Source organism: Abramis brama, assembly GCF_963993115.1.
Source record: "Abramis brama genome assembly, chromosome: 19".
Classification (NCBI taxonomy): Eukaryota; Metazoa; Chordata; class Actinopteri; order Cypriniformes; family Leuciscidae; genus Abramis; species Abramis brama.
Window position 1 is genome coordinate 29,456,247 of NC_139981.1, and position 18,169 is coordinate 29,474,415.

Consider the following 18,169-nt stretch of genomic DNA (forward strand, 5'->3'; position numbering starts at 1 on the left):
CAGCAACTGCAGGTTCTGACACACACACACACACACACACACACACACATAGCCTATTTCTGCATAATATAGTGCATAATATGTAGCCTTCAGTAATGCTTTTCATTGATGTTATGGCAGTCCACATTGCTGACTTGTGCGCCCTCTTTACGGTCGTCCTAATGCCTGTTTAGTTGTCCGTGGATTTGCCTATATTTGGCGTTGAAAACGGATCAACGCCAAATATAGGCAATTTACTAACGATTCAATGAACACTTAGCCTATGTCTCAAAAATCGAACAGGATTTATTTTTCACAAAAGTGACAGCCCTATACGAGAGGACACCAAAGTTGCAATATGTAACATTTGTTCTGCAAAAATCTCCAAAATTGTGGATTTTTTTTGCACAACTTTAAAAAAAAAAATTTATTTGATGGAACATAAAACTTGAAGAATAATATTATTTGGTATTATTATTTATATTTATTGTTAAAAATATTTTATGTTTTGTTATGTAACTGTTAATAAAATTTTTATTGTTTTATTTAAAATTATATTGTGATTTTTCATTTCAGATCCATTAAATTCAAGCAGTATATATACGTTTTTAAAAGAAGCCATTTTCGGCTTCAGTTTCGGTTTTCGGCCAAGAGCATCCTAAATTCTCGGTTTCGGTTTCGGCCCAGAATTTTCATTTCGGTGCATCACTACTTCAAAAGTTTTGAATCTGCTTTGTTACATTGGCAGTTTGGTTGAATTGGCTCCATTTCAGAGCAAATATGCATTAGGTGAAACTGAAAATATCATTTCTGCTCAGTTCTAGACTGAGGTGCTGTGAGCGCAAGCATCTCAAAACCATGCGTCTCAGAGCACACGGAAGACACACCCTGCTAAATGCCCAGCATTCAGAGACGCGAGTCCATTCCCTGATCTGAATGAGCTAAAACGAGCTGAGGTTAAGTATAGGTTAGCTCACGAGGAACCATCAGGAGGAATGTGCATCCCAGCAGAGGAACAACTCCCCTCGACATAATCGCCCCGAGCTGTAAATCCAGACCCGCATTTCTGCTGTCTGCGGCCACTTGCCTCGCACGGCAATATATGGAAAGGTCATCAACACCAGCCCCCCAACCCAACAACTGCGCCAACGACCTCACGTGGAAGTGCGTGTCCACTCGCTTCCGACGGCCGCAGAATGTGTGTGTCCTGCAAAACAGGTAGATTTTTAAAAAGGAACTGGCGCACGGCAGTAAATCTGGTTCTGTTTTCCGACGCGCACAAGAAGAGCATAAATTCCAGGACGGAAAGAAGCGTTGGATTAAGTTTCCTTTCAAGCTCGGGGTCCTTGGCTTAGCAGTCTACCCTTTTGGCCTGAAAGCGAGACAGACAGCGAGTGAAAGAGGAGCCATGAGGCTTCCCCTGTGCGTGCCCCCCTCCACCCAGGGCGACAGTAAATCAGGATGGCAGTTAGCTAGGAAGCAGCTGCTAATGATAGTTTTACTGGGGAGAGCAGGAAGTCTTCTCCTGACCCCGCCTGCTGCTCCTGGTCTCCTGTGACTGTGACAGTAAGTGGGCAAAAGGCAAGCGTCGGAACAGAAATCGCCACAGGAAACCGGCCTGCGTCGCTATCACGTCCACCATCTCACAAAACAAAGGCCCGTCTCTTCCACAGTGGGAAAAAATATCACAAGGCCTTTTCTGGGACACAAAACACACACACACACACACACACACACACACACAAAGCTGAAGGGAAGAGGAAGCTACTGAATATTACTTTTTAAAAACGTATATGTCCTTAGTGGACAATGGCGTGAAACAACATGATTTAAATTGAGTATATTATTGAAGTATTTACCACTAACATTCATATTTGTTACTCTATTTTATGTAGTATACTCTCTTTATTTAGTAGTATTTAAAAAAGAAACTATTACCGAAATGAGAATCTAACTAGAATAATGGGAATCATCCAACATTTATTAAAAAAATTAATTTATTAAACATTTATTAAAAATGTCGAGACACATTATGATAATAGGAATATGATAAAGTAATAATTCAGTAATAAGTGTCATGAAAACCCTATTACAACAAACTCACAAAAATCTTATCATTAGAGACTTCTACTATCATCAACAAATCAAATACGTTTTGCTTTTTTCTTTTCTTTTTTTTTTTAATATCAACAAATCGGCATTATAACTGCAGAGCTATTGATATGAAAAATAAGGAAGAACATTTAACAGGTCTGATAATATTTTCATTACGAATACGGGCACAATCTTAGAACCAATGACACACATCAGTTTAACAGAAATAATAAAGGCATAGTTGCTTTTTTGCCCATTCTTCTCTTAAGTTTTAGTCTACATCATTGTCTTCTGTGTATCAGAATAATTCCTAGTGTCATCGCGTTCATGATCAGACGTAGCGCTGTATCAGTGTCCTTATTTGCACATATATATTTGATTTGAAGAAGACGGGATGAAAAATATGTGTGTACACCGAGCTGGTTCATGTTTGGAGTAGGTATGAATTATGTTCGATACATGCTTGCTCTGGTCTGGATATGAATCGTGATCCACGTTGCGAGTGTTGCTAAAGAAACCGTTCTCATACACACTCATATGTTTCACGTGTTGGTAGTCAAACTCCAGCTCCACACTTGTGTGTTACTGTACTGAGGGAACATACACCAATGAGACGTGTTCGAGCTCCGAGCGCAGCGCTCAAACGGTCTTCTGTGACATTTGAATTCTCCGCTGTAATGCGATCTCATGCATAATACAACGCTGTGATTGGATTAAAAGAGTTAATTCTCATGAATAATGCGGCAAAAAGCACAGAAACTCAAGACGCGCACTTGCAGCCAATCACCACTCCACTTTTCATGAGGTTGGTTCCACTTTGCTTTTCAAACCGGAAGAACGAAATGGCTCCAATAAATGAAAAAATAACCACCTTTCCCTTAATAATAAACATAATGAGTGCTATTGTGGTTTTCATTGGTGTGCAACAGATCTGTTAACATCACAAAAAATGTGTTAGGGTTTCATGACCTTTTAAATAATCATTATACAACAAAGGCTCTTACTGTGAACACATCATCATCTCCAAGTTCAGCCTCATTTTGAAGTGTTGAAGAGGAAGTTGTGGAACCTAAAATAAAACACACAAACAGGAGATATGAGCCGACAGACCTTCACATATCCTGTCGGTTAATGGTGGTGTTTGAGGTTGGAGAGAGAAAGAAACTGACGAGACGACAGTGAAAGATTGATTGATGGATGAAACACAACTCCAGCCAGAAGTCCTAGAGCGTATCACTGACGCGTTTAACCTATTTTTCTTTAACAAAGATGGTTGTAGTTAAGTCAAAGTCTTGCAGCACATTTAAGAATATGCTTAAGTATTTGTTTCTGTTGTTCTAAAAAAAAAAAAAAACCACAATATGCTTCTGAAATAGTAAAAGTGGTTTAAACTTCTGTTTCTTTTAAAGTCCCCCCTGTGGTGAAAATCAAGCTTTTAATGTTGTTTATATAAACTATGAGGTATAAAAAACTATGTCTATGTGTTGTTTTTGATATGATTTAAGACAAAACATAAATTGTAAATTCATCAGTCGACACCATTGCTGAGTATTTTCTCCTTAAAACTGCAGTGAACCAAAGACAGTCTCAAAACACGGTTTGAAATCGCTGGTGTTTCTGACGTCACAAACTACCTCGTAACCAATCAGATCAACGTGTGATCGTCAACCAGTGGATCTCTGAGCTGCTGTGAGTGAGTGGAGGCGGGGCTCATTTGCATATTCATAGAACCCTAATGAGGTAAGGGTGTAGAGTTATATTCAAGCTATTTTAAGGCATGAATTTTATTTTTATTTTTCAAAGAAAAACATTGAAATGTCATTTCGTTAATCAAAGATGAGTTTTAAGGGATGCAATTATTGACTAAAGGGGGACTTTAATAAATATTCATGTTTTGTTGTTTTGAATAAGCAATGCTTTTTTGTTGTTTTTTCTAGCTAATACATCAGTGGTCTTAGACTTCCTACTGACAGCTACTGGTGTGGATGCAGCATCACACACACACACTTTTTTTAATTGATGCAATTGCGGATATACCCTATTCATTGATGTATTTGTCACCCAAGATTAACACCACAACCAAAAGCGTCTAATAATAAGGGTGAAACTAAGATAAAATGAGTAGTCAGCAGATCATGTGATCTCAACATGGCTGCCACCATGAGGGGAGACCCCTCTAAGATGCCTAGAGTCTTCCTCATTCGTGAGAGCATAGCATTTTATTTCCAATAGTACTTAACATTTTTTTACGTATGCAACTTTTTTGTGGAGCCGAAAATTTTTTTTAGTGCACTTTTAAGCCTGGAAACATGCAAGTGTTTTTCTACTTTCAATATTCTCACCCTCCGTTATGTCCTCCAAGGCTTTCCGCACACCTCTGTCGAAGGCACGGGCATCGGCAGGGCTCTGGAACGTCAAGCCGCATTTTTTGTTTTCTACCTTCCAGTGGTGAAATGTGGGCGTGGCCTTCGTGTAGATCAGATCCTTCCTCACGAAACATTCCAAAATCACCTGCCAGCCAAAACAAGTGAGACATATCTGAGACTGAGCCCACAGCCTTCTGCTGCTGCTGCACTGCTAGAGGTCATTGTCTGAGAAAAGTCTTGCAAATCACATAACAAATGGATTTGTAACCAGATTTGTCTTGGAAAAGAACCCAGCATGCAAAACTCCCCAGGTTGTAAATCAGCTTGATTTCCCAGAAGCCCCCGGGGAGGAAGACTATGAATATATTGGTGCCACACCTGCTTGTCTTTGAGGCGCTCGCCATGGATGAGGAAGTCGCTGTGTCCGGTCAGCTCAGCGGGCATCACCTTACAGACGCCCACCCTGCTGAGGCCCCCCCCCTCCTGTGCCAGCCATCCCCCACTCGAGTCATCTCGGGTCATGACCACCGCTTTCACGCGCACAATGTAACTGTCACTGAGAAAGAGAGAGAAAGAAAGACACATGAATGGGACATCATTCAAATTAGGGATTAGCTAATATTTGCAACAAATTGAATTTATATGTCATATAAAAAAATTACACTGTGAAAATCATGATTCAATTCAATTCAATTCACATTTATTTGTATAGCGCTTTTCACAATACATATTGTTTCAAAGCAGCTTTACATAAAATGCATGTCTACATTACAATTTAGAGTGATCTGTTATCAGAGATGTCCAAGTTATGCATTTTCAGAAATGTACATATACAAATCACACAGTTAACTAATAATGTATTAATTTAAACAATGTATTAATTTAAGGCAGACACAATGAGCTCATTGAAGTAATGAATGCATTTTTGTTAACAAATTATTAGGGTATGTAGACAGATGTAACATTGGTGATGATTTTAATGCCTTTTATGTTTGTCTCTTATAATATTGGTTTTGATTTAAATTTCAGTAGCATAAATGGTAACGTAAGTAACGGTAAAATAACATTACTTATTAGATAATTTTGTGGAAACTGATATTTCTCAGGATTCTTTGAAGAATAGAAAGTTAAAAAGCAATTATTCGAAACTGAAATCTTTTGTAACATTCTACACAGTTTTTACACTTTTAAACAATTTAATGCTTCCTTGCTGAATAAAACTATTAATTTCTTTTAATCTTATGGAGTGTAAATCTTCATCTTTTTGAATGGTAGTGTAATTTCAATAAATAAATTTATTTACTGATTTTATCCTTAAAACTAGGGATGCACTGATATTAAAATTTTGGCCGATACCGATAATTCTTTATATCTGAAAGCCAATAACCGATATTTTGGCCGATAAATCTAAATCCAAATTTTTATATAAATTTTGAGAGCCTGATTATAAAAACCAAAGTCTCACTATTAAAAGCCATGTCCAAAGCACACAATTATAATGTTCTCGTAATAATTTTATGTAGCCTATATAACAGTGTTATCTGCACTTTACTGTATTTTCCTTTTTTGAAGTGATTTCAATCATATTTCAAGCAATTCAAAACCATCAGTGCGCATCTGAAGCGTCTCAGCTGAAGGAAATAATACATTATTTATCGGCTTCAATATATCGGCCAAATTTTCGTATCAGGCCGATAACGATAACATTAAAAATTATCATATATCGGCTGATAGTGATATGGTGGCCGATATATTGTGATATATAAAACAAATTTTATTTCAATAAATAAAATGTCATTTTATTTTAGCCATATCCTAGTATCCTACCCCAGTAATACTCTAAATCCAGCTGTGTGTTTTCCATTCATCTGCGGCTTTACACAATGATGTCAGACATAGCAATGGGGAAATCAAGCATCAAAACCTTAGGCCAAACCAAGGCGGCCTGTCAGTATGAAATCCACAATATTCACAGTGTTACACACAGCCAGAGGACAAGGCGGCAAAATTAAAACCAAATTTAAAAAGTCATCCAAAAAGGCACCTGCACTCACAGTGGTCCGGAGCCCGAGCCAGGTATCCTTTCAAACTAGCCCAACCGTTCTTCCCCTGTAATGCTGTGAAAGCCAGCAGTCAGCCTTATATGGTAACCTGAGCTGGCGTGTTCAATAATTAACCAGAGAAGGAGAGCGGACGGGTGAGGAGGTGAGGGCACGTCTCAAGACCAGAGAGCAACTAAATCAATAGACTGAGCCAGAGGAAGGAAGCGGCCTTGTGTACGTGTGAACGCTCACAATCTACATGAAGACCTCAAACCTCTGACTCACAAATAACCAGGAGGAAAGAAAAGAAACCATTTAATATCTCAGTTGTTTCCCACCAGATAGTAGTGAGATTACGTTGAGAGCAAATGAAGACTTGAAGTCTTCAATGAAGCAAGTGAAGTCTTCACGCAGGAAAAAACCCTAGTAATCTTCTCTAGAATTTCAGGAGATCTCAACAATGTCTCAAACTGTGTTCAGACAGATGCTGTAGCAGGAGGAAGTGACTGGGAGAAACCACAACACTCAATATAGTAAAGGCCCGCCTATCAGATAAAAGAGCCAGTTGCTTTTTGGTAAAGGCAACGCTTTAGCAGGACCTGAAAAATACGTCAGCTAAAGCAGCAAAATGTATGATACCATTTTTATCAGATAATATTGGTGATTCGCCATGTTTTTGAAACACAGGATTAGCCAAAAGTTTGACATAATAGAGCACCAAGGCTTTGATCAAAAATATTGTAAAACATACAGTAAATATCATGAAATATTATTACGATTTAAAATAATTTTCTATTATATGTTTTAAAATGTAATATATTCGTGTGATCAAAGCTGAATTTTCAGCATCATTACTCCAGTCTTCAGTGTCACATGATCCTTCAGAAATCATTCTAATATGCTGATTCGGTGATCTATTATTTAGGATTCTTTTTAGGATTTGCTGGCAAAAGAGAACGTGACAGAGCTCATAATAAAAGAGATGATGGTGTTTTTATTACACAACAGGTGAGTAAGGTATTTTTTTGAACAGATAAATGGTCTTCTAACAGGGTTCATTGTAAAGCATTTTCTATTGTGAAGTGTCATTTCATTATTTTTTGTAGTGTTGTAACATCTTGAGATCCTTTCCATCTAAACTGGTTCTCTCTCTTAAGCCTAGTAGAGACTGTTTTATGAGCAGTAGGATAATAATATTCATCTGCACAATCACGCAGAGCCAAAGCACAACCAAAACAATGTTCTTCCGCAAAATGCATGCAGTTTTGTTTTTTATCACTAGAGGGCAAAAAGTTACATAGTGTACCTTTAACAAAATGCACTTGAACTATATATTTTTGATAGGGTATACGATTACTGCATGAGACCAACTCGTTAATTTTTATGACTTTTAGGATAAACATCTGACACAAGACTTAAGCTTCAATGAAATATACTGAAACTAGAACAACCTTTGAACAATAAAATGTTAATCTGGGATGTGAAGTCCCTTTGAAGAGCATCTAGAACAATCTGAGATTGCGTCTAATGAAAGAGAGTACGACAGGATCTACCAAACATGCTGTGGCACGCAGACCACAGCGGCCACATGAGCGGGTATTACGATCATCCATTTGTAATTATTATCCACAGAGACTACGTAGATGTGGCTCCTCTAGTGGAAAGAAATAGAGAAATGATGCTGTCTGTGGGATTAGAATTAATGAGGGAGGAAGTCCTGTGGGAGCAGCACCGTCTAATGTACTTACACTTAGAGAGCCAGGCCAGGGGATTGTCTCTATGCCAGAGTCATTCAATATCAGCAGCTAATTAAAATCAAATCAAATGTAACTCCTCATAAAACTAGGTGTTTTTCATAATTGAACGAGCGGAGGGCTGGTGATTCCTCTCTAAGCTGCAGCTGTCGGTGCGATTCAAACCACACGTCCTTCATGTGCCGCTGGGTGTCTGGGGCACTGGGTCCAAAGGGGGTGTGTGCGTGTGTGTGTGTGTGTGTGTGTGTTTTGTTTTTAGATGTTAGTGTTATTATTTATATACTATTATAGTATGTACTAATATTTTGAATTAGCGGCTCTATCTTTTAATTTTCAGTTTAATTTTAAGTTCACCTTAAGTTTTAGTACGTTTGTTAGGCCTGTGCTTTTGCCATTTTTATTAGTTAAAAATAAAAATCTATTTAGATTTTCTTAGTTTTAGTAATTTAAGGTACTAAATTTGTTTATTTCTCCATTTAAGTTTCTTAAGTTTAAGTTTTTCCATCTAATATTTGTATTTTAATTTAACTATATATATATATATATATATATATATATATATATATATATATATATATATATATATATATATATATTAAGCTTTTGTATGACAAATAAGCACATTCTCCGTTATTATTGTAATGCAAAACACACAAAATCTCATTTAAATGTAAAAATTATTATATTTTATTTTATTTTTTTATAGGGGGCTTAATTGACATGGAAATAATGACAATATTGGTCCTTAATTTTTTTGTTTTTTTTGTTTAAGCAAAAGACAATTTATAATTTTGCCGACGAAACGAGACCTAGAAATGTATCGAAATGTACAAATTAAATTGAACAAATTACATATTTTGCACAATATTTAATGAAAACCCAGACAAATAATTAAACCATAAATGGAAACTACCATGTCTGTTCTGCCAGACAAATGATCCTAGTAGTCAATGTCAGTCAATTAGTTCACTGATGGATATCTTTGATTAAAAGCAATGCTAATATTACCGATAAGCTCTCTCACGCCGGATCTAAAAGAGGACGCATGATAAAACCTGGATGTTAAATGCAGAAAGGCGAGTGAAAATGTCACTGAAGTATGTGTGAGTGTTTATGTCTGTGTGTGTGAGAGAGTGAGTCATTCTATCCATCTGTGATGTGGAAATTTACAAAAAAACCCTCCTTTTTCCTTGCTTTTCCCTCGTACGGTTTGAAAGATCGTACCCCTTTACTCTCCGGTGAGCGCAGGAGGGCACGAGAGGGTAAAGCGGAGAGATATACATTACAAATGCAAAAACTGATTGTCAATCGGAACATCTTCTCTTACATTTCAAACACACTCTTATTAGTCACTGAATGTAACGTCTGATTAAAATTAGAGACTGCCGTTTCCTTTCTGTGACGTCATTGTTGCTTCCTGTTGTTTATCTCCTTTGTCCTTCCAAGCACACTAGACATTTATAACAGAAGACTTTTTTTTTTTTTACTTTTTTTTTTTTTTATCTTTGGCATTTTAAGTCATCAACATATTTTAGAATTCCTTGCATTACATAGTCTTTCTTTACTTGATACAGACGAACAAAGACGTCACAATCACGGTATACTGGAAAATTCATCATCACTGTATAAGGATTTTTCTGATTGTGAACACAATGAAAAAATAATTTTTCCAATAAATTTTCTTTATCCAATACTCAGAAAATATATGCGCATATTTAATGAGATATTGCCTAATTTGCATATTTAAACATTAAATTACAGAAAACTTGTAATAATTTTTTTTTCTCATCTTAATGTAGGTAATCAACTGGGAAAGTTTCATGGTGATATCTGCTAGTTAAAAATTTTACCCTATTCACCTGTAGTGTCTCGCCTTAAGACCCTTTTTACAGAGGAGGATTTGCCAAGTAATTTAGGAATATAATTTAAAGCAAAAAGTCCAGTCTGCTCCTCACGTGAAGCTTGGAGTGTGTTCGATCTTTCTTGAATAGAAAAGATTAGTGTGATGATTCAACGCTTCACCTTTTGTGTTCCACAAAAGAAATAAGCTAACAGCACTTTTACACTTTTATTCAACCAAGGCTTCTCAGCAAAACTCCAAAACACAGCCGTCTAGTCGGCAGTCATTGCTGTAGTTTAACATTATTACGAGGACATAAAAGATCACAATCTCTACGAATCACTTGAAAAGTAGATCGTGGATGTCTTTAAGATCGATCCCGATATAAAATCATCAGATCGCACACCCCTACAGCAACGCTTAATCCATTTCACAAAAATTATGATTATAGGGGCAGATTGCCAATTAATAAAGACTTCTTTTTGCGCTGTTCCACAATATGACCTCAAAACGAAGTAATGTAATATACATTAAGAAAAGAAGTAATTGTGCAGAAATGTTGCCACAGACACGTTTTCCAATGAGCCAGGGTTGGGTCTGAAACAACATGAGGGTGAGTTAATGATGACAACATTTTCATTTCAGATGAAGGGTGTTATCAGACTGTTTTTTTTCTTCTTTTTTTCTAAGATCAACAACTAGTCATTAAAACAAAACAAGAACGAAAACCACACAAATTTAGTCACGACAAAATTTCCATGACCCTGGAAACCCAAAAACCTGTATGACTCAAATGCTTCTGCAATTTTCACTCCAGTCATCCAATGCAGTTGTTTTACCAGTGATAGTTAGCTGGTCATCTTTTCCAAGTAAATGACTGAGAATATTTAGCATGTCTCTTTAGCATGCTGGGACATCTACCATCTGGCTTCTCGGGGGGAAAATAGGGTCATAGAATTACAGGCATTTAACAGACATAATGTGAAGCGTGCGCGTACACACACACACACACACACACACAACAGAATGTACGAAGGCGGCGAAAGCCACGACTCCCTCTGCTCGCTGCCGTCCCAGGCTGGAAGGTGTCTCAGTTCGGCCTCTCTCCCATCTGTGCGCCAGTGGGCGTCAGGCCAGCGTCACACCCCGCCGTAACCAGCCAACAAACAACTCTCTGAGCGCCACACAGGTGACACTCCATCAACCGCAACACAACCATCCTTCCTATTCCAGATCCTTTCAAACGTGCCACACACGCTCATTCAATTGTAATGGCCTTATAGAAGGAATCAAAAAAAAAAAATGGTCACTTTATTTTTGTGTCATTGTTCCACATGTTACATGTAGTTACAGTAATACATATGCGTAAATACATGCAACTAACCCTAAACCAAACCTAATCCTAACCCTATAGTAAGTACATGTATTAATACTCAGTACTTAAATGTATAATTACACTGTAACAAGGACACTTTAAAATAAATAACCAAAAATAAATAAATAAGAAAAGCAACAACCCCCATCCGCTTTTGTCCTGCACTCACCCATGAACACAAGGGCCCGACTTGTATTGACTAACAACAAAAAAAGAAGTTTTTTGGAAGTGAAGATGTGTGCAGTTCAGTCATGGCAAACTCACAGTCAGGGTAGCATGGCTCAATAAATACTGGTTCATCAACACTGATATAATTTGCATTGCTAGACTCTATTTAGGGGGGTTCAAACCTTCCTGTTTTCAAAGATGTTCAGTGAATAATATCTTAAAGGGTTTTAAGGTTTCAACATTTTCTCACTCATGTTGTTCCAAACACAAGAGACTTTTGTTCATCTTCGAAACACAAATGAAGAGATTTTTAATGAAACCTGAGAGATTTCTGTCCCTCCATTGAAAGTCCATGCAACCAAATCTTTGATGCTTCAAAAAGTTCATAAAGACAAATCTGGTAAACATAAACTCAACCATACATGCTTGACGCATATAAGAACAAACTTATTTTCATGCTTGTGTGACATGCAAGAACAACCCTCATTGGTTCTTGTGCTCTATGTTGATCAATGTGAATGTTTATATGTGAATAAAAGCCTAAATTAAATCGGTTCATCATGTAAAGCGATTAGCCTATGTCTCTCAGAAGACTTGGATTAAACCGCTTGATTCATATGTATTACAACTTTTTGAAGCATGCAAATTTTGATTGTGTTGACATTGAGTTTTAGAAATCTCTCTCTTAAAATATCTTAATTTGTGTTTTGAATAATAAGTCTTATAGATTTGGAATGACATGAGGGTGAGTAAATGGTGACAGAATTTTCTTTTCTTTCTTTTTTTGAGAGAACTAACCCTTTAAATTTCATTCTGTTCCTCAAACAAAACTGTCATATCATGACTTCTGAAAATTAATTTTATGATACTTTCATGGTGTGTTTTGTCTTTTTTTTTTTTAGAGCTTGACAGCCACTGTTCACTGTATGCTTTCATAGTATGGAAAAGAGTAAAAGAAAGAAACTCAAACAGGTTTGGAACAACATGTGGGTGAGTAAATGATGACAGAATTTTAATTTTAATGTAAACTAACATTATAAATGATCCTTTAACAAAATAAATGGTCTTACATGGATTTCATTTAACTTCACAAAGATTTCACAAGATTCCCCAGGTTGCCCACACAATGAACCCATCCTCCATTGCAGGAAGACTTGCCTCAAACTCACTTGTTTTATGGTCAGTCCAGTCAGACACACTAGTTCCACAGAAATGACATATTTCCCCTTGAGATGGAGGTGAGAAAAGGAGAAACCTAAATGACCTTGACACAAAACAACACAAAGTACAAATATATTTCCAAGCTACCCATATTAAAAGGTCATAGAAAGCCACTGGGATTCTTTAGGTGGCTTCCGAAGGGCCGGCAAAAACACCCATTCAGGGGTTCCTTGAAGACAAAAGGTCTACAAGTTCCAGTTTACAGAAGGAACAATAACTAAACTTCTTGCAGAATTTCTGTGGCTGGGTATTTTAGTGTACGTGCAGGTCGTCAGGCCACAGAGGAACTGTGGTGAAGTCAGGAGAGAGTAACGGATAGACAGATCATGTCTCAACATAGTTTAGTCTATTTGATTACAATCAGGGGCACCGGCGTTACAATAGGGCACAATGGTTTCCGTACAATGCGGAATTGTCCACGTTCTCTAGGCTTTAAATGATATGTCACCACCTCTTCCCAGAGTCCCAATGAGATCAACAATGGACGACTCAGGGAATTATGACAGCATGGCCACAAATTAATTCAATCCGCAATCTGAGGCCAAATATAGGGTGGTCGTATCCGCGTGAGGTGCTGGAAACATTATTCCCAAATATTCCCAAAATAACAGAGACTGATGAAGGGAACTACCCATCCATAACGCTTGTGCTTCCGAGAACGCTTATTACTCAAACAGACAACTTCTTCCTTTCCTTAAACCAATTTAAACTCCTTTAACCATTTGTTTAATTCAAACAAATCAGACAAAAGGGGATCCAAAAACACTGTGCATACAACTACACAATTTGTGTGTTTGCTTTTGGCTGCCACAAAGGCCTGCTGGATGTTTGCCATTTAGCTACTGTGCATTTCAAGACTGAACACCATAAACACAGAGCTTGTGTCAACCATTTCTATTTCTCAGATAATATCAGTTAATATCGTCGAACACGAACAGTCGATAAACTGACAACATCGAGTTCACATTCTACATTAATGTGCCAACCCTACGCAGAATACAGTAAAAACATTACTTGGTGGAAGAATAGTTTATTATTATTATTAATATATGAAACTACTAATTAGCCATTGGTGTCTCTTATGATATTATGTATATAAAAACAATAAGGCAGTCAAGTCTGTGTGTATTACCCTTACCCATGTTAAAAATTCATGTACGCAAGGCTTGATGGTTTATTATTCAACAGCCAAAATCTCTTGTGCTAATCTGATTCATAATATCAAACATTCTTCAGCCTGTGACTGACTCTAGAGGTGGGGGACAGAAATTGATTCGCAAATGCATCACGATTCTCTTTCAAATTGTTCTACATCGATCCACAAACAATTATAACTGAAATTTGAAATGAATTTTTAATATTTCAGGGTATTGGAAAGCTTAGGATAAAACATTAATAAGTGGCATATGTAATTACAACATCGTTACAGCATCATCATAAAGAAAACCAACCAATGAACTCATTACACATCGCAAGATATAGTTCATCAAATAAAACATCACTTTAAATTTGATCATGCTCATGCACATCCATTAACAATCCACATTAACGATCAAGCTTAAGGCGACTCTGATGCTGCATTTCATCTACACAGAATGAGCTTCCTTTGGTTTTATTACAGCCGCTTATTCGATTCCTATTGGCCAGTCAGCGCAGACATATTTCAGTATGGCGTTTACATCGAATCTTCATACACCATGATCAGCTCACCACAAATTTGCATCCCTGCACTGTTGCTGAAAAACCGAGATGCACTGAGAATCAGATTGTGATCGAAACGGTGCGGACGCCACATGGACCCCACAACCGCCACCTTTGCAAGCCAAAGCAGCGCCTTGCGTTTTAAACCTGCAAAGATACGGTGGCACTGACAGACAAACACAGAGCAGAACGGCACTTGACACAACAGAACGACCTGGAAAAACCTGCCTGGACCGGGCTTACCGGCTGCTCTCCGTCATCTCTGTGTATCTAGCGGCGGCGCTCACGGCATCGGCGGGGCGAGCGCTCAGAAGGACGGGGACCGAGCATGTCTGCGTCCAGAAAGCTCCAGCCTCCTCTTCACACACTGTATGATTCAGTCTCCTTGACAAACACTCGGAGAGCTGGAGTATGAGTCATCCACAAGCAGCCATTTCTGCCTTGAGCCGGCGGCCTACAGCACAGCTTTCTCTCTCTCTCGCAGTCTAACGTGCAGAGAATATAATCTCCGAGCAGCGTAAGCTCCAACTCGCCTACACCTCCAGCTAAAGCTACGACCAACAACACCCACACATGCACAGGGTGTGGGCTCAACCGAACATGAACCAGTGCAGTTGGTTACTGTGCCCCTCTACATCAAACAACACACCTACACGCACGCAACGCAACGCACACGAGAGCTGACTTGGAGCCTATACGCTGTGTAAACACCTACATCTTAACCATCAATCACTGGTGCGAACGGGAGAGCTGGTCCTGGTCGTTTGAGTGTTTGAGAAGAGAGAGAGAGAACGATGATGGCTGTTAATAGAGAAAGATGCTTTCTGAAGGCAGATGGTGTAGTTTTGGCATCTACTAGCAAAGGCTAAACCTTGACCCACACTGGTTTCTCCATCGGAGGCCTTTCAGAAGTAGCCATGTTTTACGACTAAAAATGTTTTTGCAAGCAACTTGTACACCGAAAATATGTCATTTACTTTCAGGGGATCTTGCAGCATCTGAGCACATTCAGATAAATGAGATGTTTCACCAAAAAAATGAAAGTTCTGTCATTTAATCACCAGTGGGAGTCAATGGTCACCAAAACTGTTTGGTTACCAACATTCTTCACGATAATGACAGAATATTATTATTTTTTTGACTGAACGGTCCCTTTAGGCATTGCAATGTGCCATTTTAGTTCCACACTACCATCTCTACATGGCTGGATTTATTTGATAAAATACATTGAAATATTATTACAATTTAAAATAACTTTACTATTTGAATGTAGGTTCAAATGTAATTTATTCTTGTGACACAAAGCTGAATTTTCAGCTTCATTGCTCCAGTCTTCAGTGTCACATGATCCTTCAGAAATTATTCTAATATGCTGATTTGCTGCTCAAGAAACATTATTATTATTATCATCATAGTTGAAATCAGTTGTGCTAATCAATACTTCTATCGAAACAGCTAAATAAATAAATAAATATAAATATATAAAGTATATCTAAAAAATAAATATATAAAACAGGAAAACAAAGGCCGGATGCCAGTCACCACTTCTTTCTATAAAGCAATTATTTATTTTTTTGGTGAAATTATTTAATTAATTTAATGAAAAGATGATTTATACATGTGGAATCTCACATATGAAATGCACTCCAACCAGTTTGGCCAGGTACTGTTGCTATTTTATCAACATTTACATTTTTTAAAGGCATACGCAGCACGTCTGAGCTCCTGACCAATGAGCTTTGTTCAGGCACGTACAGTTTAGCTTCTTTTCATGTTGATTAATGTTTATATGTGAATAAAAGCCTAAAGTCAATCTGTTCATCATATAAAGCGATCGAGTCTCTTCAGAAAATTTGGCCTAAACTGCTCAATTCATATGGATTCGTTTTAAGATCTCTTTATTAAGTTTTTGAAGCGTCAAAGTGGTAGTTGCGTAGCTGTCAATGGAGGAACAGAAAGTTCTCAGATCTCATCAAAAAGATCTTCATTTGTGTTCCGAAGATGAACGAAAGTCTTACGGGTTTGGAACGACATGAGGGTGAGTAAATGATGACAGAATTGAAAATTTTGGGTGAACTATCCCTTTAAGACTCATAGACTTTGTCTATTTGTCTGATTTTTTTCTCCTTTGCATCTTTGCTGATGTAAAGAGGAAAAACAAAATCTTGCAGGCACCAAATTGCATGATAGTTCTGTACAAGAGCAGAATTTGGACAGGAATACAGGACACCCTCGCTATTGAGTCCAGTGGTGCAGCGGACATTCAGTAGACATGTGAACACATGACATTTATCACATGAGTGTTGCAAGTTCAGTCGGTAGATTATAGTCTCTCTCTCTCTCTCTCAAACACGTGAATTCTGGGGGATGGGACACAATCATTTTGCCAAATCTATCAGCTACAGTGGGCTCTGCTTATGAATATCTCAATTCCAGCTCAATTTGCTTAAATTAATATTAGAAAAAAAGGTACAAAAAACCCAAACAACAAGTGTACCTAGTACATGCATTAAAGTGATTTTATCAGGTGTGAGGGGTGTACATGGGTCCTACCTTATGTGGCTTATTGCTTTTATAAAATTGTGATAAAAGACAAAAACGTTAAATAAATGGTTTCATTTTATTAAAGACACCATGAAATCAAGTTACTTGATTAATACATGTTTACGACCTTATTTTGCCATAGCAAAACTCTAAAGATAGTACTTTTCACATATCTGACAGCTTATGACACTTAAGTGAAAAAGAGGTGATGTGACATTAGTGACAATTAGTTTGAATATCTGTGAGCGTGAATAAGATTTTTTTAAAAACTGAGGGAAAGCTTTTCGGTGATTAATGACTCAAAGGGGCTTTTTAATGTTTTCCATTTCCTTTAGTGTGTAATGTATCTGCACATGTATAAGATCTGAAAGTTACAAAGAAAAGAAGGTGAGGTTGGAGTGAATTGTAGTGTTGTCACCCTGTTGTGGAAACGCTGCGTGTTTGGATGCAAGTGCATCATATGTTTTTTAAACTGTATTTTATGTAGTCACTAAAGGACATAAAGTTGCTACAGTGAAGAAGACAGATTACACAGTTATAACATCATATCTGAAAGGTCAGAGAGCTACAAAAGACGATTTTATGATCGATCTTGAAGACATCCACGATCTACTTTTCAAGCGAATCGTAGCAATTGTTATTTTTTATGTCCTCGTAATAATGTTAAAATACAGTGACTGTCTACTAGATGGCTGTGCTGATTGGCCAAATTCTATCATGTGACTCTATCGTGTGTCTTTCATGCGTGGTGAAATCGGATGCGTATCATTATATTAGATCCATGTATTCGGTCTAAAAGCCTGATGCTGTCTGCGTCATTAAATTTAAACAAAAGAAAAGGCAAATCACTTGACTGAATAACTTTAGCAGTTTTAATAAGAATGAATGTATATTTAATTCATACAGTGAAGAGTATGCAGCGTTTTAAAGTTTAAATCAGGGTTTAAATTACTATTTTGACAATTTGGGAAGATTGCATGGATTGTGATTGTTTGTTATAGGATCTTAAACTGATATGAAATTTTGGGAAGATCGCCTGCCACTAGTTTCCGATTACAACAACATTATTAACCGTTTGTGACACA

General features: G+C 37.4%; 1 protein-coding gene across 1 annotated transcript in view; it reads right to left on the minus strand.

The window, feature by feature from the left end:
* spred2b (sprouty related EVH1 domain containing 2b) overlaps positions 1-18,169 on the minus strand; it is a 40,148-nt gene that overhangs the window by 14,712 nt on the left and 7,267 nt on the right. The window contains exons 2-4 of the mRNA XM_084092358.1: positions 4,818-4,995; positions 4,416-4,584; positions 3,078-3,142 (exon numbers count right to left, since the gene is read on the minus strand). Of these exons, the coding sequence (XP_083948484.1) occupies positions 3,078-3,142; positions 4,416-4,584; positions 4,818-4,995 (412 nt within the window). The remainder of the gene's footprint in view (positions 1-3,077; positions 3,143-4,415; positions 4,585-4,817; positions 4,996-18,169) is intronic.